Source organism: Brassica oleracea, chromosome C2 (genome assembly GCF_000695525.1).
Source record: "Brassica oleracea var. oleracea cultivar TO1000 chromosome C2, BOL, whole genome shotgun sequence".
Lineage (NCBI taxonomy): Eukaryota > Viridiplantae > Streptophyta > Magnoliopsida > Brassicales > Brassicaceae > Brassica > Brassica oleracea.
The window spans coordinates 8,402,970-8,422,967 of NC_027749.1; the positions used below are offsets into that span (position 1 = coordinate 8,402,970).

The 19,998-nt window shown below is 41.1% G+C and overlaps 5 protein-coding genes across 7 annotated transcripts; 4 read left to right on the forward strand and 1 right to left on the reverse strand.

Moving 5' to 3' along the window:
• The first annotated feature begins 281 nt into the window (after window positions 1-281).
• On the forward strand, window positions 282-3,658 carry LOC106327515. 2 transcript variants are annotated; one of them, XM_013765675.1, is made up of 11 exons: window positions 282-1,163; window positions 1,295-1,320; window positions 1,436-1,522; window positions 1,622-1,695; window positions 1,970-2,238; window positions 2,493-2,569; window positions 2,654-2,710; window positions 2,797-2,864; window positions 2,961-3,067; window positions 3,150-3,220; window positions 3,372-3,658. In XM_013765675.1, exons 1-11 carry the CDS (start codon window positions 554-556, stop codon window positions 3,495-3,497), a joined length of 1,572 nt encoding a protein of 523 aa, XP_013621129.1. In that variant the 5' UTR covers window positions 282-553; the 3' UTR covers window positions 3,498-3,658. The 2 variants fall into 2 exon arrangements, with proteins under 2 accessions (XP_013621129.1, XP_013621130.1); XM_013765676.1 differs by having other exon boundaries at window positions 554-1,163; window positions 1,625-1,695.
• A 6,071-nt stretch (window positions 3,659-9,729) lies between these two features.
• LOC106323353 lies at window positions 9,730-10,623 on the forward strand. The gene has a single exon (XM_013761494.1). It carries the CDS (start codon window positions 9,730-9,732, stop codon window positions 10,621-10,623), a length of 894 nt encoding a protein of 297 aa, XP_013616948.1.
• A 717-nt stretch (window positions 10,624-11,340) lies between these two features.
• On the forward strand, window positions 11,341-15,993 carry LOC106322487 (phosphoinositide phospholipase C 4). Of its 2 annotated transcripts, XM_013760524.1 has the most exons (11): window positions 11,431-11,745; window positions 12,266-12,459; window positions 12,538-12,673; window positions 12,750-12,989; window positions 13,068-13,306; window positions 13,400-13,517; window positions 13,771-13,923; window positions 14,005-14,091; window positions 14,166-15,116; window positions 15,195-15,364; window positions 15,436-15,992. In XM_013760524.1, exons 1-9 carry the CDS (start codon window positions 11,431-11,433, stop codon window positions 14,457-14,459), a joined length of 1,776 nt encoding a protein of 591 aa, XP_013615978.1. In that variant the 3' UTR covers window positions 14,460-15,116; window positions 15,195-15,364; window positions 15,436-15,992. The 2 variants fall into 2 exon arrangements, with proteins under 2 accessions (XP_013615979.1, XP_013615978.1); XM_013760525.1 differs by having other exon boundaries at window positions 11,341-11,745; window positions 14,166-15,364; window positions 15,436-15,993.
• A 409-nt stretch (window positions 15,994-16,402) lies between these two features.
• LOC106324866 (U-box domain-containing protein 4-like) lies at window positions 16,403-17,876 on the forward strand. Its single transcript, XM_013762859.1, has one exon. The coding sequence runs from the start codon at window positions 16,631-16,633 to the stop codon at window positions 17,693-17,695; it is 1,065 nt and encodes a 354-aa protein (XP_013618313.1). The 5' UTR covers window positions 16,403-16,630; the 3' UTR covers window positions 17,696-17,876.
• A 305-nt stretch (window positions 17,877-18,181) lies between these two features.
• LOC106323354 lies at window positions 18,182-18,790 on the reverse strand. The gene has a single exon (XM_013761495.1). The coding sequence runs from the start codon at window positions 18,788-18,790 to the stop codon at window positions 18,182-18,184; it is 609 nt and encodes a 202-aa protein (XP_013616949.1).
• Window positions 18,791-19,998: the final 1,208 nt, after the last annotated feature.

A 19,998-nucleotide genomic window follows, 5' to 3' on the forward strand; every position in this document is an offset into this window, starting at 1 on the left:
GTTTTGATTTATTTACCCAAAAAATATCGTAAATAAACAAGATGTATTATTTTGATTTATTTCTTTACTCTAATTTAATTATATACATTAAATGAATACAGATAAATAATAATTTTATATATAACATTCATTCGCGTAACATAAACTTTTGTGTTTTTTGTACTTTTCCGTTTTTGATTGGTCAAAACTTTTCTAATAAAGCTGCAGAAAAATCAAACTTTCGGAAAAGTCAATTGGTTCACGAAAAGAAAACCGGTTAGCATGTACACAATCATTAAGCAAACCGGCCAACGTGTGAAAGCAAAGGGTGGTCACACAAAAGCGCGTGGTAGTAGATATGGCGATTCCAATTCCCAATCAAATCGGGAAGACGAAGAAGTTCCTCTGATATTGGCATACGAATCTCTGAATCGTGATTCTCGGCTCCATTCATCTTTCCCCCACTCTCTCTCTCCGACGCTTCTCGTCGGAAACTAGGGATTCAGTTTATTCTCCAGATCCGGAGAGAGACTTCCGATTTCGCGGACGGCGTTGATTCGATTTTCGTGCGATAATGAAGCACAAGAGCCAGCAGCAGAAGAGGAAGAAGAAGAGGTCTTCCGGCGGTGGAGCGGCGGCGTCAGACGGGAACAAAAAAGACGTGGAGGAAGAAGAGAGGAAGGACGTTGGAGGAGAATCAGAAAAAGTCGAAAAGCAAAATATCGATTCGTTGATGGAAGCCTTCTGCTCCGTTTCGGTGGAGGAAGCGACGGCTGCTTATAGAGAAGCGGGAGGAGATCTGAACAGAGCAGCGGACGTTTTGTCGAATCTGGTGGATGATGATCCGTCCACGATCTCGGTCGCGAGCGGGTCCTCGGGTCAGGAGACCGGGTCTACCTCTGAGTACGGGGCTGGGTCAAGCTCGAGCTGCGGGGAGGATTTGACGAGAGAGAGGTGGTTTAAGGGAGGGAAGCAGAATAGAGTTATTGCTGCCACGGGGATGGTGTCTTCTGTGATTGCAAAGGATTACTTGAAGAAGAAAGAGTTTCCTTTGGCTGAAAGGTCTTATGAGGTTTGTGGGAACGGGAAGAAAGCTGGGGATAGAGAGAAAGCTGAACAGTTTCTGAGTTCAATGCTTGGAGATGATTGTGAGCTTAGCATGGCTGTTGTTAGAGATGTCCTCTGTGAGTATTGCTCTTCAGTTGCTTCTTACGTTTATCTTTGTCCAACAGTGCTGTGATATGGAAATAGCTGAGAAATTGTTATGAAGAGAGACAAAATTGACATGAAAGTCTCTGTTTTTTTTTTTTTGCAGGTCAATGTGGCTACGATGTTGACATGGTAAGTCTCCTTTCAGGTCTTCAAACTTACATGGGGCAGTATTGGACATGCCCCTGATGTATGCTGATATTGACCCGACGGTTTAGTTTAAAGCTTAATATTCTTTTCTTATTAGGCCTTGAATGTCTTGCTTGACATGTCTTCTTCATCAACTGATGATTCTCTAAGTGGTAGATGTTCCGGCATAGGATTCAGCGATAGTGTAAGTGATTAGTTTTTTTTTTTTTCGGCTTTCTTCACAGATCTGTTTATTATGTATTTGTACACAATAGAATAAAGTGCAATCTTCTGATATATTTAGCAGCCGGCCGAGTCATCATTTGATATTGATACTTCCGAAAGTGAACCAAGTTTCTGGGGAGGCTATAGTCAAAGGTTATTGCTTCTCATTAGTTTTGGAGTTTATTCACACATTGTTACAGCATAACTGGTTCCTTGCAATTTTTCTTTGGTCATCCTTTATTTTGTCTTTTCATCTTCTACAAAAGCACAAGAGAGGAACTATTTCACGGTGGAGGGTTCAGTTCATGAAACATACCATGTTTAAAATTACTTCTGAGACAGCTAAAATATTCAATATAACTGCTTTTGTTCAACATTTTTGGAAGAAGTGGTAACTTAGAATATGGCTTGTTTTTGCTCATGGTAGGGATTACTCGAAAGCTCTCATGAGTTCTGCAGATCCTTTTGCAACTAGCCAAGGAAGTTCTGCAGATCCTTTTGCTACTAGCTACGGAAGTTCTGATTCTGAGCCTTGTCTTCCTCAAAAGGTGTTGGAGTCTCTGTTCAACATTCCCCGGAGTCCTAAACACGAACCAAAGGCGATGAATTGGAGAAATGTCGCAAAGAAAATGCAATCACTTGGTAGCATTGATGGTTCTTCTTCTAGTGGAGAAGGGTCTCAGCCTAATACTTTAGGTATCTTACTATGGTTTCTTGATTTTTGTATCCTGCGTATTTGGCTGCAAATCACAGGCTGATTTTGCTATGAGTTTGCAGGCTCCGAGCTTCTGATGTATGTTGTTTTACCCGATGAAACACTTAGCAATTTTGCTATGGTGTCATTGGGAAAAACATCTGAGGTCTTGACTTGTTTGTGTCGCTCGCAACTCTTGAATTAATCTTTCTTACTCGCAAATTGTTGTACCAATGAACTCATATATGTATTGCAGTGAAGGATGATGGATATCATGAACTTAGAAAAGGTGCAAATGACCAGTGGAATGTGACTAAGTCCTACTATCAAAAAGTTAGTTTTACATGTTTCCATATCTCTAGCAATGGTGGACGCCTTAACAAAACACCATCTAATGAATTTGTTACTTGGTCGAAGGCTGCAGAAGCATATTCGAAAGGAGGGAGGGCTCATGCGGCTTACCTTTCTGAGAAGGTGCACCTCATGGTTTATTATGTTTCATACTATTAGGGAAACGTTTTTTGGAAGTGAGATATAAACTTGTGTCCTTTTTCTCGTAGGGGAGAGCAGCATCTAAACTAGCTCAACGGGCAGATGAGAGGGCAAGCAAAGATATATTCGTTGCGAGGTTAGCTGTTTTAAGGCATTATGGGAGTAATGCTGATACGCTTTCACCTTTCATCTTGTTGTGGACTAAGCCATCGTTGCATCTATATAAATGCAGAAACAAGGGCATAGAGAATGTGATAACCATTGATCTGCATGGTCAGCACGTTAAACAAGCAATGAAGCTCTTGAAGATGCATCTCTTACTCGGATCATATGTCCCTTGTAAGTGTACTGGGTAAAATAAACTACAAGTTATAAAACCTGAGATGTTCCTTTCGCTTCTAACAATTGTGAAATGAACCAGCCATCCAGACACTACGAGTGATCACAGGATGTGGGTCTCATGGGTTTGGGAAGTCAAAAGTGAAACAATCGGTAAGTTTATTCAACACCCTGTCACATTTGAACTAAATGGTATGCAAACTCTAAAATGAATATACGCAAATGATATCAGACCCGATTGATTGTGTGCACAAAACCAAGAATCTAGTGTTGCAGTTACAGTATAGTGATTATTGATGATCAGGTGACAAACCTGCTAGAAAGGGAAGGAGTTAGGTATTGTGAAGAGAACAAAGGGACATTGCTGATCAAGCTTGAGGGATGTAGTAGAGAGTTCAGTTTCTTAGACACAGAGAGTGACTCTGAGTAAGTTAAAACTAAAATTAAACTCAATGTTTTAGCTTTAGATCACAAAACTATGTCTCTCTGTCTATATCCCATGCTAGCTCTGTGTGTTAAGTAAATGTTGACCAAAACCTCGCTTAATCCTTCTATTTTCAAGTTATTTAAGATTTATGAGACACTTTGGCTGACACAGACAGTATGTACGAAGGACACAACTTCTGCGTTCTGACATTTGTGCATCTGACACGGACAAAAATCTCAAGCTTTATTGTTGATTGAGTTATAAGCAAACAGGAGAAATAAAAACCAGATTGGTATAATCATTAATAAGTGGCCAAGATAGGTGTTTAAACACAAAAGTCATCAAGCACTAAAGCTCACATGATCAATGGAAGATGAGATGGAGAAAGCTCCACGAGTTGAGTTACAGAGGAAGCTCACCACTGTCGACAATCCCAACTTTACTCTTAGGAGTTCCACTCTGATTCCCCACGGCTTCCATTTTTGTACACCACATCCATTCCCGTCACTACCTTCCCGGACATTACATGCCGCCAAACCTGTATAAAGTTCCAAGCTCTCTAATCAAAAGGAGGAAACACACTTGTGTTTGAACTAGCCGCTGATTCTGTACACCAGCTTGTTGAACCGTTGCAAAGAGTACATAATACAGAGGAGGAAGGCCTCAACTTGACCAGTATGCTTGAGTTTAAAGTTCTCATCAGCAAAGGTCTCACAATAAATAGATTCTCCTCCCACTCCATTGCCATGGGTGAAATCACCTCCCTGGAACATAAAGCTTGGGATGATCCTATGGAAGGAGCTCCCCTAGTAATGTAGAGCCTTCCCTTTCTTTCCTATACCTTTCTCCCTTGAAAATAAATGAGAATACGGTTTATCTAAGCATTCATCGATTGGCATAGGATGAGACTGAACAAAATATTTTGTTCTCTTGTGCACAAAGCTCTGAAATTTTCTGCAGAAACAAAAAAATTCAGGAAGTAAGTCCTCTGATACATTATATATGTTGATCATGTATACTTGCAAAAAGGGAATCAACGGTAGAAGAAAAATGTCAAGGGGTAAAGGGTGCCTGCAGTTTTAGGGACAGTCTTTCCAAATAGACCCATGACAATACGACCTGGACAGAAAAACATCAACCGGTCTGAGATGTTTATAGTGGAAAGCAATGGACCACACAAGAAGAAATAAAGAAAGGAAATTCATTTCTTGCAGTCTTCTAATATAAAAGCACTAGTAAGTGCACCAAAATCATGAATCATAAGAATTAAACTAAGAAGCAAGGTCATACGGGCTTCTTTCCCACCAACTTCAACATCAAAGTAAACCTTGTGTGTGATCTCTTTTGAGTTCTCCTTGGACTTTTGGCCTTAAACATGGAATCAAAGATCCAGAAATCAATATAAACACTGTCAGCCGTTTCATACTGTTTACCTCATTCCAATTCCCTAGCATCTAGTCTAAAGAACTCAACAGAAATATATTTACTGCAATCGATCAATTAGCATGAGAAGAAAAAGGCTCAGATAGACAGACAGGCAGACACAGTGTACCTGAATAGAGCATAGGGTTCCCAGAAGAAGAAGATTCCTTATAAGCAGCGGCACTGAGCTAGCCCATATGGCCATCTTGCACCATGCAAAGTGTTTCACTCCAGGATACCGCATCTCTAATTCCACCTGCGCATAACAAAAACACGTCAATATCCAATCATATTTTGCCACCTGACTTGTCGGTGTACAAGTGTACAGTACTTGATCCTAGATAGCATAGTTTGGGCCTCAGGACTATCTACAAAATAATGGGCTTTCTAATTATTGTATGGCCTATTAATCGATTACTCACCTGGCTTGTTAGTTACCGACTTCTCGCTATAAATTTTTGTACGTGGTACTTTGATGTCATAATGTTTGTTTTTATCCCTGTTCTAAAGATCGGCCACCTAGCCGCCTCGGCGCTACGCGTCACTCTTCCACCCCGATTTATACCAAATCAGTTTTAAAAATCGGATATCCAATTTTTTCCGTCTAGATCGCCTAAATGACCGCCTAGCCTCCTAATCTATTTTTTTATTATTATTTTTTATTATTTTTTTTCATCTTTTTTTTATTTTAAATAATAATTTTATTTGTTTATTTGATCTAAAATTTTATAAATATCATTTATATTCATAATTTTGATGAAAATTACACTATATTAAGTTTATATATTCTATTTGTGTGTTTTATACAATCTTAAACATGAAAATATATTAATGTTATACACAATTAAAGATTAACATGTTTTATAACATATTAAACCATCTAAAAATTCTGTCCCGCGTAAATTCCGATTAATTCTCGATTTTTTCTTTATGTACTAGGCCCAACCCGACTGTCCGACTAGCGCCTAGCGCGTTTCCGAACATGGGTTTTTATCCGTTGTCCAAAACAAACACATAAGCATGTCACATTACTCCTGTCCAGCTAAGATTATTCTGGTTTCCAAGTGGTATTAATAAACGTAAAATGTCAATCTCATTTAGCTAAGCACGTTTCTATTCACATTAAATATTTGATATATAATAAACTTGAATATTGTCAACTTTATCTGGCACAATCTCCCCGTATATTTTCTGTAGTAAGATCATAAGACAAGATCTTTTATAAAAATTCCAACAGATTGAACAATGCTGATCTCAACTTCTCAAGCTTAAAAGTACCAATTAAAAAAAAAACGGCTCTTTCTCTCTCTAGAAAGTGCGATTACTAAGGAGATAAGGCTTCCGGCCCTAGATCCGCCGTCGGTGGGCAACACGCCCTCCGGCGAGAACTCTCTGCCCCCTCTCTTCTGTTTCCCTGTGATCCTCCTATGTCGCAATGCTCGTCAGGAAAAAGAAATCTCGTCCACCGTTTTCTCTGTCTTTCGAATCCCGCCGTCTAGCTTCGGCTGCGACAAAACGAGCAACTATGGTAAAGAAGAAGAACATGTCGATCTCTCTCGCCGATCTGGGCGTAGCTGCAATTGGGGCCTCAAACCCTTCGACATCGGTTTCCTCTTTGTTCGGTGCTCCCGTATTCTCCGGAGTCTCTCCGGTTTGTAGCTCTGGTTCTTATGATTCTTCTCTGCTGTCGAAGGAGGTTTCTCCCTCTATGGTGGTGGTTACTGTGCCTCCTCCTTCTGAGCCTGCAATTGTCTTGGTTGGTTCTGGATCTGCTTCTCCTGGCTCGAAACCCGATGACGGTGTTGTAGCGCCAGAGAGAAATTATGCTGCTTTATTCAAGAGCTCTGCTCAATTGCGGGAGCTGGGTACACCGACGGAACATGTTTCAGGAGCGCCTTTCGTCCTCATCCCAGATGAGAATATCGAGGCTGCGAAACTGGAATTCAAGGACTTCATTTATGCTCGCTTCCATGGAGACTATCCGTCCATGGGTAAGATTATCGGCGTGGTTAAAGCTGTGTGGGCGAGAACGGGCCCTAGAATCTTTGTCCATAACATTGGACAAGGTATTTATCTCCTCCGAGTCACGAACCCCAAGACGCGTGAGGTTCTTCTGTCCAGGACGTGCTGGAACATAGGAGGTCTACCTATGTTTGTGGCTCCTTGGTCTCCTGACTACTCACCTGATGAGCCTCCACTCACAAGTGCCATTGTCCCGGTTGAGATGCGCAACGTTCCGTATCTGTTGTTCAACCAAGAAAGCCTGAGCCGTATTGCCACAACCATTGGTAAACCGGAATCTCTTGCTCCTGAAACTGAACGCAAGGAGAATTTTGAGGTGGCTAAGTTGTACGTTAAGGTGGACCTTACTGCTCCTCTTCCACAAAAGATAGTTTCGGGGTTCTCCAACGGTACAGAGGTTCAAATTGATGTATCGTATCCTTGGCTTCCAGCTCAGTGTGATGTTTGTAGGCGGTTTGGTCACAAGAAAGAAAAGCGCACGTTCGGTGTTGTACAAGGCGCAAGAGAGCATCAGCCTGTTAGGAAAGCTGTCATTGAGACATCTATGCGAAGATCACAGTCCCGGCCTAGTCGTTCAAGAGCCAAGATAGGTAAGAAAGAAGCTCCTCGTTATGTTCCAGTGATTCGCCCGCAGAACGGAGAGGTAACTGATGATTGTGCTGAGGTCGAGGTCGAGGTAGACCCTGTTATCACATCTCCAGCTGAGGGTGAGGTTGAGGTTATTTCGGAACCTACGCAGACTGATGAGGTAACAGTACTGGAGGATGGTGAAATAAGCCAAGAAAAGGCTGAAGCTGCTCCACTCCCCGTCACTTTGGACGTTCAGGAGGTGCTTGTAAAGAGTAAGCATATATCATCACAGCCTGATCTCGCTGCATCAGTCGAGGTTTCTAAAGCACTAGAGGAAGGGTTGGAAGTGGTATCTCCAGTATCTGCAGTGGCTACGGATGGTTCAACGCCTACGTTGGGAGTGGATGCAAATCAGGCTCAGCAGGATATAAGAGCTATCAAACCAAAGGTTGTTGTAAACCCGCCAGACACTACATCGGCGGCGGAGGAAAAATACTATAAACAGAGGTCTAGAGTTCGCTGGGCTAGTGTTGGGGATCGCAATACCCCCTTCTATCACAGTATGGTTACTCACCACGCTTCAAGGAACCATATTCATTTTCTCAAGGATGCCAACGATAACTCGATCTATGGAGTGGAGGAAATAAAAGCTCACGCCGCAGACTATTTTAAAGGGATTCTTGGTTCTACTGATCTTCCGGTCTCATCGGCTACGTCTGAGGAGCTTAGGAACCTGCTACCTTTTCGTTGTACAGAGCTTCAACAGAACTATCTTAAGCGAGAAGTAACAGCAGTTGAGATTAAAGGTACATTATTCTCTATGCCACTGAACAAAAGTCCAGGGCCAGATGGTTACTCGGTGGAGTTTATTCGAGCTTCTTGGGATATCGTGGGGGTGGATATTATCAATGCAGTACGCGAGTTTTTCAAGAATGGTCGCCTTCTTAAAGACATGAACACTACTGCTATTGCTTTAATTCCTAAGAAATCTGAGGCCTGCTCTCTTGGTGACTACAGACCTATCAGTTGCTGCAATATAGTCTACAAGCTCATCTCAAAAATCATAGCCAATCGCCTTAAACCTATACACTCGAAGTGTGTAAGTCCGAACCAAGCGGCTTTCTTGAAAGGTCGCAGTCTAGGGGAAAATGTTCTTCTTGCATCTAAGCTCATCAAGGATTACAATAAATCATCATGCCTCAAAAGTGTTATGCTGAAGGTAGACATCCGCAAAGCTTTTGATACTGTCTGTTGGGATTTTGTGATCAAGGTTCTAGAAGCGCAGCAGTTCCCTCCCATGTTTGTTGCTTGGATCAGTGAGTGCATTTCTTCTCCCAGATTTTCTGTTGCTATAAATGGTGAGCTGGCTGGGTTTTTTCAGGGTAAGAAGGGACTTCGGCAGGGAGATTCTATTTCTCCTTATTTGTTTATCATGCTGATGGAAGTTCTATCTCTACTATTGAACAAAGCTGAAAGCGATGGTGCCTTCTCTCTTCATCCGCTCTGCACATCTCCAAAGATCACTCACTTATTGTTTGCGGATGATCTCTTAGTCTTCTCCGATGGCTCCCGTGATTCTACAGCTGGTATAAAGAATGTATTGTGCAACTTCAAAGAGTGGTCCGGGCTTGATACTAACGAGTCAAAAACAGAGATCTTCTATGGGGGATATTCATCAATTCAAGCTTTAGACCTGAGTGTTCTTTCTGGTTTCAGGCGCGGTGAGTTCCCAACAAGGTATTTAGGCTTGCCATTAAGTCCCAAAAGAATCTCTGCAGCGACTTTGCAACCATTCCTGGATCGTATTACCTCCAAACTTCATTCATGGACTGTAAAGTTTTTATCTTTTGCTGGTAAGGTTCAGATGGTATCTTCGGTTATATATGGTATGGTGAACTTTTGGAGCTCTGTTTTCGTTCTGCCGAAATGGTTCTATACAAAAGTGGACTCGCTCTGCTCTGGTTTCCTATGGAAAAATAGTACCTCCTCAGCGGCTGGTGCAAGAGTTTCTTGGGCAGATATATGTCATCCCAAGAAGGAGGGAGGTCTTGGTCTTAGAAGGCTTGAGGACTTTGAGATGGTGTTTAGGTTGAAGAGAATTTGGCTCTTTTTCACTGCCTCGGGTTCCTTATGGGTTCCTTGGGTGAAAAGTAATCGGTTCGGAGACAGAAGTATATGGCTAGTTAACGAATCGCCAAGGTTCTCCAAAACTGTCCGGAGCATGCTAGGGCTGAGAGAGCAGCTCCACACTTATCTCCGTTGCATTGTCCGCGATGGAAGAACAGCTCTGTTCTGGTTCGATTTCTGGACCGACCTTGGTCCTTTAATTCTCCTCTTCGAAAGCTCAGGGCCTGTCTCGCTCAGGATTCCCCTTAACGCTACGGTTACGCAAGCTGTACACACTGGTCCCTGGAACCTTCCTCCTGCTAGATCTGATTATGCAGAGACGCTACAAATTGTTTTATCAACAACTGACGTTCCAAGTGACTCCAACGGAAATGATGTCTATCTATGGCGAGCTCGTTCTGGTGGTTTTGGTGCGTCTTTCTCCTCTCCGGCTACGTGGGAGAGGCTTCGTACTCCTAAGCCCCAAGTCCAGTGGCACTCAACGGTGTGGTTTAGGGAGGAGATTCCCCGGTGTTCCTTTACCACTTGGACTGCCACTCTTGGTAGACTCCCAACTCGAGACAGACTGATCTCCTGGGGACTTTCTCTTCCTCCAGGTTGTGTTTTATGTTCAAATGCTATTGAATCTCACTCCCATCTTTTCTTTGAGTGCTCGTTTGCTGCTGTTGCTTGGAATCGTTTTCGTGGCAGGTTTTTGGCGTCTCCCCCTCCTTCTGTCGCAGCAGTGGTGGATCTCTGTCGTCATCTTCAAGGTCCGCATGCATCTAGGGTTGCAGTGGTGATGAAGCTTCTCAACCAAGTCATTATCTATAACCTGTGGCGTGAACGGAATGCCCGCATATTCAGAGACGTATCGATGACTCAGGAGGCATTCTATAAGGTGGTGGATCGTGGCATCAAGGATCGGTTGCTGTCTCTCCCGTCAGTCTCTGCTTCCTCTCCCTCGCTTCTCGAATTGTACTTTTGGATTGTCTCCCCCTACAGTTAACTCCCCCTCGGTGTTGTTATTGATGTTGTAGTTGCATCGCCTCGTTACTCTCTCTTCTCTTCGCTCCTTTTCTTCTCCTTTTTGTAATAAGTTGTGTCTCTTCACAACATTGTAAAACTCAGAAAATGGTTATAAATCTTAACATTTAGACCCAAAAAAAAAAAAAAAAAAAATTCCAACAGATAAAAGTCTGATAGCATATGTTATTTTACAAGCCTATTATTATTAACAAGATAAAACCTTATACTTTTTCTTTGGTGCCTAAAAGTAGAGTGGATATGAAAACAAAACAGAAGAAAACAAAAACACTTTAGATCTGTCTCTCCCCCACCACCAGTATAGCCACTACCTTATTTTTTTGTTGTTGCCTTGTTGTTTCAACATATCTGAAATCTGTTTTCTCACCTTGACAGAATCTGAAACCAAACAAAAGTAATCTTCTTTAATTTCTTCTTCTTTATGTGTTTATCGGGGAATTAACACCTGGCGATGATTTACACTTTTACTCCTTTGAATTCACTCATTTTTTTTTTTACTTTGGATAAAATAATAATTAACGAGGATTATAAAATTATTACAAACAAAACGAGATTCACTACATTGTTTTTGTTTTCTTGTGTTCAGATGCGAGCGTGTTGAGGTTTGACGAGGAAATATTCCGAAATATTTTCAATAAATTTAAAAGAAAAACATTAAATGCAAGGAATGATCTGCCTATTTAAGTAGAACCAGTAAAGGCATAACCTTTCCACCTTCTCCGATCTAAAAAAGAACGATCTTCATTACATTACACACAGAATCCAAGAGATGGGTAGTTACAGAATGTGTCTCGTCTTCACGAGGAAGTTCAGAGTCACCGAGCCAGATCCTGTCGATGACGTCAGACACGTCTTCCAGAAATACGCAGAAGGCGAGGCTCACATGACGCCGGAGCAGCTACAGAAGCTCATGGCGGATGAATCAGGAGGAGGAGGATCGAGTCTCGAGGATGCTGAGAGAATCGTCGACGAGGTGCTTCGACGTAAGCACCACATTGCAAAGTTCACCAGACGTAACCTCACCATCGAGGATTTCAACTATCTTCTCTTCTCCACTGAACTCAATCCTCCCATCGGCGATAAGGTAGAAGCTTTGTTTCTCAAGTCAACTCTGTTTTTTTTTCCTGAGAAAATGGGCAGTAAAAAGTCTTGATTTTTCGATTGAATTTGCGTTTGTTTCTTTTACCAGATTGACAAAGAAAGCTTATTACAAGATTCAGGAACATCTGATTGTTTTTTTATTAACATTTCTAAATTAAGAAACTTCCTATTCTAGGAGCTGTTTACTTCTGAAGATCTGTTATTCTCAATGTTTGAAATAGCTAGGCGGGCGCTAGTTAGGTGTTTTATATATTGATTAGGCGGCACCTAGACCGATTTTTCAAGTGCCTAAATCGTTCTGCTTAGAACATTTCCATCCCCACTCCATAATTTACTGTAAAAATAGAGTAGGAAATGGAGTAAGGATGGAGATGGTCTCAGGTGCGATTTACCGACTAGGTGCGGATGCCTAAAAGGATTTTTAGAATTATTCTTTAGTGATATTTGATATTGTGGTTAAGTATAATCAACTATTAGGTGTTTTTTTTTTTACTTTCTTTCAGGTCCATCAGAACATGGATGCTCCTTTGTCTCATTACTTTATATTCACAGGCCACAACTCCTACTTAACCGGAAACCAGCTCAGCAGCAATTGCAGTGATCTTCCCATTGCAGATGCATTGAGACGAGGTGTGAGGGTGGTTGAGTTGGATCTATGGCCACGTGGTAACGATGATGTCTGTGTTAACCATGGAAGGTATAATTTCACTTTTAGTCAATAATATGGATGTGTTTTCCTTGGACCTTCTTGATCATGTTGAGATAAAAAATGTAGGACCTTGACCAAACCAGTGAAACTTGGGAAATGTTTGGAATCTATTAAAGCTAATGCATTTGCTACTTCAAAGTATCCTGTCATTATTACTCTTGAAGATCATCTCACTCCTAAACTTCAATCTAAAGTAGCCAAAGTATGGTTTCATTCTTCTCTTCCGTATATGATTTAATCTATGTATGTGAACACTGCAACTGTTTGCTGCTATGCAGATGATAACTCAAACGTTTGGAGATATGTTGTATTACCATGACTCTGAAAGCTGCAAAGAGTTTCCTTCACCAGAAGAGTTAAAGGGAAAGATTCTAATATCGACAAAACCACCAAAGGAGTACTTAGAAGCTAACGATGCCAAGGAGAAAGATAATGGAGAGAAAGGCAAAGATTCAGATGAGGATGTATGGGGCAAGGAGCCAGAAGAACTTATTTCCACGCGGTCTGAACTCGAGAAGGTTTGTAACTTTCTCACGACTACCAAACACCATACTCTTAGCATTCAAATGGTTATGTTCGACTCTGAATGGTTTCAGGTCGCAACTAATATAAGTTATAATAGTCAAGATGATGAGGATAGAGGTTCTCGTGATTTTGATGCGTCATGCCCATTACAAGCACCAGAATACAAGCGCCTTATTGCCATCCATGCCGGGAAGCCAAAGGGCGGTTTAAGGATGGCTTTGAAGGTTGATCCAAACAAAATCAGGAGGCTTAGCTTGAGTGAACAATTACTTGAGAAAGCTGTTGCATCATATGGTGCTGATGTAATAAGGTATATAAATATATACTTGTATTAACTAGTGTTTGTTTGTTTGTAGCATATGAAGTTAATAATGTAATAATAGAAATCTCACAATATGAGCAGATTCACACAGAAGAATTTTCTGAGGATATACCCAAAAGGCACAAGGTTTAACTCTTCAAACTATAAACCACAGGTTGGTTGGATGAGTGGAGCTCAAATGATTGCATTCAACATGCAGGTTTGTCTCAAAATCTTCATTTTCTTGTATTTGTCATATGCAAGGCCGGTCCTAAGCATAAGCTGGTGAAGCATTGGCCTATAGCCCCAAAGAATTTAAGAAAAAAATTATGTATAAGCCTCCAAATTTGTTTGAAAAAAAAGAGTTACATGAACTTTTACTAAATTGTTTGTAGCCCCCAAAATTTCAGGGCCGGTCCTGATCATATGTGTTTCTTTTAACCATTTATGAAGCTAAATAATACTTGGTGCAGGGGTATGGAAGAGCATTGTGGCTGATGCAAGGAATGTTTCGAGCGAATGGAGGTTGTGGTTATGTCAAGAAACCAGATTTTCTAATGAGTGTAGGTCCTAATGGACAAGTTTTTGATCCCAACGAGAACTCCTCTCCAAAGAAAACATTAAAGGTTGGTTTTACTTGTAACCGTTGGTTCCTTCTCCGATGCCCTCCTCCATACTATCATATGCTTAACATCTAACAATGGCAGGTGAAAGTCCTTATGGGAGATGGATGGCACCTTGACTTCAAAAAAACTCACTTTGATCTTTACTCTCCTCCAGACTTCTACGTTAGAGTATGTCTACTTCAATCTTGGTTTCTCCCCTTTTATCTTGATTCTTGAACTAAGAGCTTTTGATCAATACACAGGTGGGTATTGCTGGAGCACCTGCTGATGAGACCATGGAGAAAACAGAAGTAAAGTATGATACGTGGACACCCATATGGAACCAGGAGTTCACATTCAAGCTAACTGTTCCTGAACTTGCTCTGCTCCGTGTTGAAGTGCATGAGTATGATGCAAATGAAAAAGATGACTTTGGAGGTCAGACTTGTTTACCAGTGTCCGAGTTAAGACAAGGCATACGAGCTGTTCCACTCTTCAACCGAAAGGGAGTGAAATACAGCTGCACACGGCTTCTTATGCGCTTCGACTTTGTCTGAAGACGACCATTTTTGGTTCTTGTATCCTTCTAGATTCATGTATCTTCTCTTGTTTATTTGATATGTTCTGAGAAATATATAGATCCTTTTGCATTCCTTTAAATATCTTACCAGTTTCTTGGGATATGAAGTTTTAAACCAATAAGAACCAAAGACTAATAACTTCTTGTGAGTTTATATCACATTAATAAGCATCTCTCATCTTAGATCTTAGCATACAATCTTATAATAAAAGTATGGAAGCAAAGGTGATACCAATAGTTGTTATAATAAAACTTCATATCCCAAGAAACTCGACCTCTAAGATGAGAGATGAGAGATGCTTATTAATGTGATATAAACTCAAAAGATGAGAGATAGGGTTGTGTGAAGATCTGCAGAAATCAACATAGAAACTCCACTTCATATCCAGGGAATAGATGGAAGAGAAAGAGGAAGGCAAAGAGGCATACCAGAAGCAAAAAAGGAAAGCTTAGGAGGTATACAACATGGAGTTGTGTTTCAGTGACAAGTTGAGGATGAAGAGAGGAGCTCCACCTCTGGATGTGGTGTGGTGGCAGCGTTTGTAGAGTATACCTTTTCTGCATCTGCATACCCTGTGATCTTAACTTTTGAAGATCATTTGACACCATATCTTCAAGCCAAAGCAAAACCCAGGTGCTTTCTTGATCTTACTGAAACATCATTGCTGTGTTAGGCCCCAAATTATTGAAATCCTTCTCAAACCGTTTATAGCTCCCAAAATCTAAGGGCCGGCCCTACCTTCACCCAAAAGATCTCAAGTACAAAGTAGTAGTATTCACTAAACTTCCCAAAGGGAACCTGAAAAAGGAAAAGGATTCTGAGTCAGATGTATCAGGAATGGCATCATCAGATGTTTCAACCGCGCGACAGACGATGAGAAGGTACTTAGGAGTTTTATTTTGCTCAGTGTCTATTGTTAATTTTATCTCTTTGCTTGTAATGACTTGTGTAGACTCTGAGGAAGAACCAAGCTAAAAATGAAGAGAATGGATTTTTGATCAAGAATCCAGCAACTACAGTCCCCTGATATTTGATTCCTTCTGGAAAACCCAAAAATGGATTGAAGAAAGCACTTAGGGTCGATGATGGTGGAGTTAGATGGAGCACAAGTTCAAGAAAGCCATTGAAATGTATGGAACCGTAAGTCATACATGCAAATTCAAAAGAGACTATTGGTTTTGAGCTAGTTCTATACTTGAGTAATCATAATATCCAAAAGGCCACTTGAGTAACCTCCTCCAACTACATGCCACTCAGCGGTTGGATGCACGGGAAAAGGATGGGACTCTGGTTTCCAGAGAGCATGTTTCAACATTTTGTATGATTGCAAAGGCGATAGACTCGTTGCGGTTACACTTCTCATGCGGTTTCAGTTTGCTTAAAAAAGAGATCTTTTTTTTTCTTTTCTTATTGTCATCCTTGAACAGAGTTGGAGCAGAGAAGCTTTCACTGTTGACAAAAAAATCAATTCTCAGTAATAACTTGTGGATGAAGCAACACGATATCCTACATATAAGAAGACAAAACAGATTAAATAGCTATAGTTGGATAATGCTTTCTTAAATAGCATGCAGTTGATATATGAGCTTTTATTAGTTATGTTGAATGTAAATGTCAACGCAAACAAACATTCATAGGTTTGATGTGGGTAACTTGACTAATCTATAATAAAAATAGATTTTACTAAAACTCGATGCATGCATGCATTGATGATTAGTAATATGTTGTCATGATAATGAGGTTGGAAAAATGTGATATGCAAGAGATGAAACCTACAGTTGTTCTGCTAGTTAAACTTTAATCAGTATACTAATCTTTAGAATCCATCAAAAGAGCTTAATAGTAGAGGCTGATGAAACCTTGTATTAAAATTGTTAATTGTGAAATGGTCAAACTTGGTTTAATAATAAAAAATGTTCGTTTGATTTGGTCTTCTTCTGACAACCGAGTTTTAATTTTATAGTCGGAATAAACTGACTTTACACTAAATACGATGATCTTATTGGTGGGATTTAGTTTACTTAATTGAATAAAATCTCTTAACCTCTAACAAACAAACAAATATTCTCTCACACTGTAAAACTCAATCCCGTTTGATGCTGTGAGAATCAAACACTTCAGCCAAATCAAAATTCGATCACACGGCGATGGAGAATCGTACCGGTTTAACCTACATGAACCGGAAATTAAGCGGTTTAAGCGTAACCGACGATTCCTCTTCCGCGTTCAGCGACTGTAACAGCGACAGATCCGGCGAGTTTCCACCGTCTTCCTCCGAGAACCGCCGTCTCTTCCTCTACCGCGCAGCTGAGAATCCCGACGATTTGATCCGTTACCTCGTATCGCATCTCGACTCTTCCTCCTCCTCCATCGACGAGCAGAAGCAAGCCGCCATGGAGATCAGGCTCTTAACCAAAGACAAACCGGAGAACCGGATCAAACTCGCCAGAGCCGGCGCGATCAAACCGTTGATCTCTCTCGTCTCTTCCTCCGATCCTCAGCTTCAGGAGCACGGCGTCACCGCTGTGCTGAACCTCTCCCTCTGCGACGAGAACAAGGAGCTGATCGCTTCCTCCGGCGCGATTAAACCGCTCGTTAGGGTTTTGAAATCGGGAACGCCGACGGCGAAAGAGAACGCCGCCTGCGCTCTCCTCCGCCTATCGCAGATCGAAGACAACAAGATCGCGATCGGGAGATCCGGAGCGATTCCTCACTTGGTGAACCTTCTGGAAACCGGCGGGTTCAGGGGGAAGAAGGACGCGGCGACGGCTCTTTACTCGCTCTGCTCGGCCAAGGAGAACAAGACCAGGGCCGTGGAATCGGGAGTTATGAAGCCGCTCGTGGAGCTGATGGCGGATTTCGATTCGAACATGGTGGATAAATCGGCGTACGTGATGAATCTGCTGATGTCGGCGCCGGAGTCGAAGCCGGCGGTGGTGGAGGAAGGAGGAGTTCCGGTGCTTGTGGAGATAGTGGAGGTGGGAACGCAGAGGCAGAAGGAGATGGGCGTGTCGATATTGCTGCAGCTTTGTGAGGAGAGTGTGGTGTATCGAACCATGGTGGCGCGAGAAGGTGCGATTGCTCCTGTGGTGGCTTTGTCGCAGAGTAGTAAGAGTCGAGCTAAGCTAAAGGCGGAGGCGTTGATTGAGCTTCTAAGACAACCAAGACAACAACAACAACAACAACAACGGTTAGATTCTAACAGAAGCTAGAATGTGTGTGACTGAAGATCTTTGGTATTGTAAAATATCTTTCGAATGGCATTCCACATTTTTGTGAATAGTGTGAGCGGGTGTGTATACAGATGCTTGATTTGAGCTTTAATTAATGGGCCTATATAGACCCATCTCACGTGCTTTATCAATTAATGGACGGGCTTAGTTTGTATTTTGATTATGATCACTCAATGTTCTAACCCAATTATGTAACTAGGTTTGGAGATCAACTCTGCTCAGCTTTGCTAACTCAACTTTTTTTTTTTTTTTTTAACTACCCTTCTTCATTTATTTATAACTTAATTTACACGCCCAACACAGGCTTTGTGCACTAAAAGAAAAACTCAGCCGGCTTACAAAGCCCAACTACTATAAAAAAACTCCTCCATCCTAAAAGAACGTTCCTAGAATCCGCAAAAAACTTCAAACTGCAAAGACTGATGGCCAAGTAGCAAGCACCGAAAGCTGACCTACTGGAACTATCTACCTTCGAGCCAACGGGTCCAATCTGAGCCGAATCGTCTGCTGAATCTCTGCAATCAGAGTGTCTGAAGGCTTTTCCACTGTTGTGTGAATCCTTTGGTTCCTCTCTTTCCAAATCACATACAGCACAACTTGAAAAATGAGTCTAATAATGAGAACCACATTCTTATCTCTCGAGGGAGCTTTAAGCCATCTCAACACAGCTTCAAAACCCGTCGGAGGAGCTAGGTGCAGCCGAGAAAGAAAGTAAGACCAGACCTTGTTACTAAAGTGACAATCAAAGAATAGATGTTGTCGACTCTCATCGTGTCCCACGCAGAGAACGCAAGTGGATGGAACCGTCAGCCCCCAACCAATAAGCCTATCTCTTGTAACCATTCTGTCTCGAGCCGCCACCCATGTCATAAAGGCATGCTTGGGGATTCTTCCATTAAACCACACAACTTTATGCCAAAACATTTCTATTAGATAGGGGTGAAGAGCTCTCCACGTATTGCTTGCTGAGAAGCTACCATTACCCCGATCAGCCTCCGGAAACCATACGTACTTGTCATCAACTTCAGAATCTATCACCTCCTGAGCGTTTGGTAACACCTCTTTTAGTAACATTATTATTGGATTTCTGCTTCTGCTTCGATCCAATCACCAACCTTCCCGAGACAGAGCGTCTGCTACTAGTACTACTGCATTTATATTTAACCCCGAGACCTGAGGTCCTCTTTCTCCAACCAGCTCTATAAGAGGGCCTAAGGAAGTCCAATTGTCGTGCCAAAAACTTGCAGTAATGCCGGAGCCCACTTCACAACAAACCATCGGTCTAGCCAGAGGCCTAAGCTTACAAATAGCTTTCCAAATCCAACATCCTCTCCTAGCAGGGTCAAGAACCCAAAAATTTTCTCTCCCAATTAATTTTCTTCGAACCCACGAGACCCACAACGACCCTCCGGCTGTGAATATAAACCAAATCAACTTCAAACCGAACACTTTGTTTCAATCTGCTAAGCGTCTCAGCACTTTGTTTCAATCAACTTTAGTACAAATAAATCTACTTGACTGATTTATTAAGTTGAAAGTTGAAACTGTTAAACGTGTAATAACTTTTGAGATGTCATTATAAGTTGTAAGTCTTTTGGATGTAGTACTAGGAGAATTGAGATTCAATACTTTTTTTAAAAGATTCAATACTTTAACTGGCAATATACATAATAATCACGTAAAAAGTTTAAACAGTGAGACTTTTACTTTGTGCACTCATAGTCATCTTTTAAAATTTCTTATTTAAAGAGAGATTTTTGATTATTTCCTTTTAATAACTTTAAAGCTTTATAATTTAGGTATGATAGCAATAACTTTAAAGCTTTATCCCTTTATTATTATTTGAGGAGCATTAAAAATAAATAACCTTTAGTTCATGTGTTTATTACAAGTGTGCCATTTCTTACGTGGCAACTCCACAAGCTCCCTCACCTATTCTATTTAAAACCCCTTTGTTAACTAGAGTAATTACACAACATGCCATTGATCAAAACTTTATAATTTCCTTAGTTTTGTCTACATTTGTCACATATATACGTTGATACGTATTACATCAAACCTTATCATTTATTTCTTGCGTTAGTTACCTTAACCGAAGTTCTACGTATTACATCAAAGATTTTAAAATTATGTTAATTACCTTGACTGAAGTTTTTTCATTAATTTGTTTCAATACAAAAACATTACTGACATACGTAGTGGTCTAATTTTTTATTCAAAATGAATATAGATGCGAAAAAGTTAATGTGCGATTATCAATCAAAGTTTGTTTTCTGAAAAAT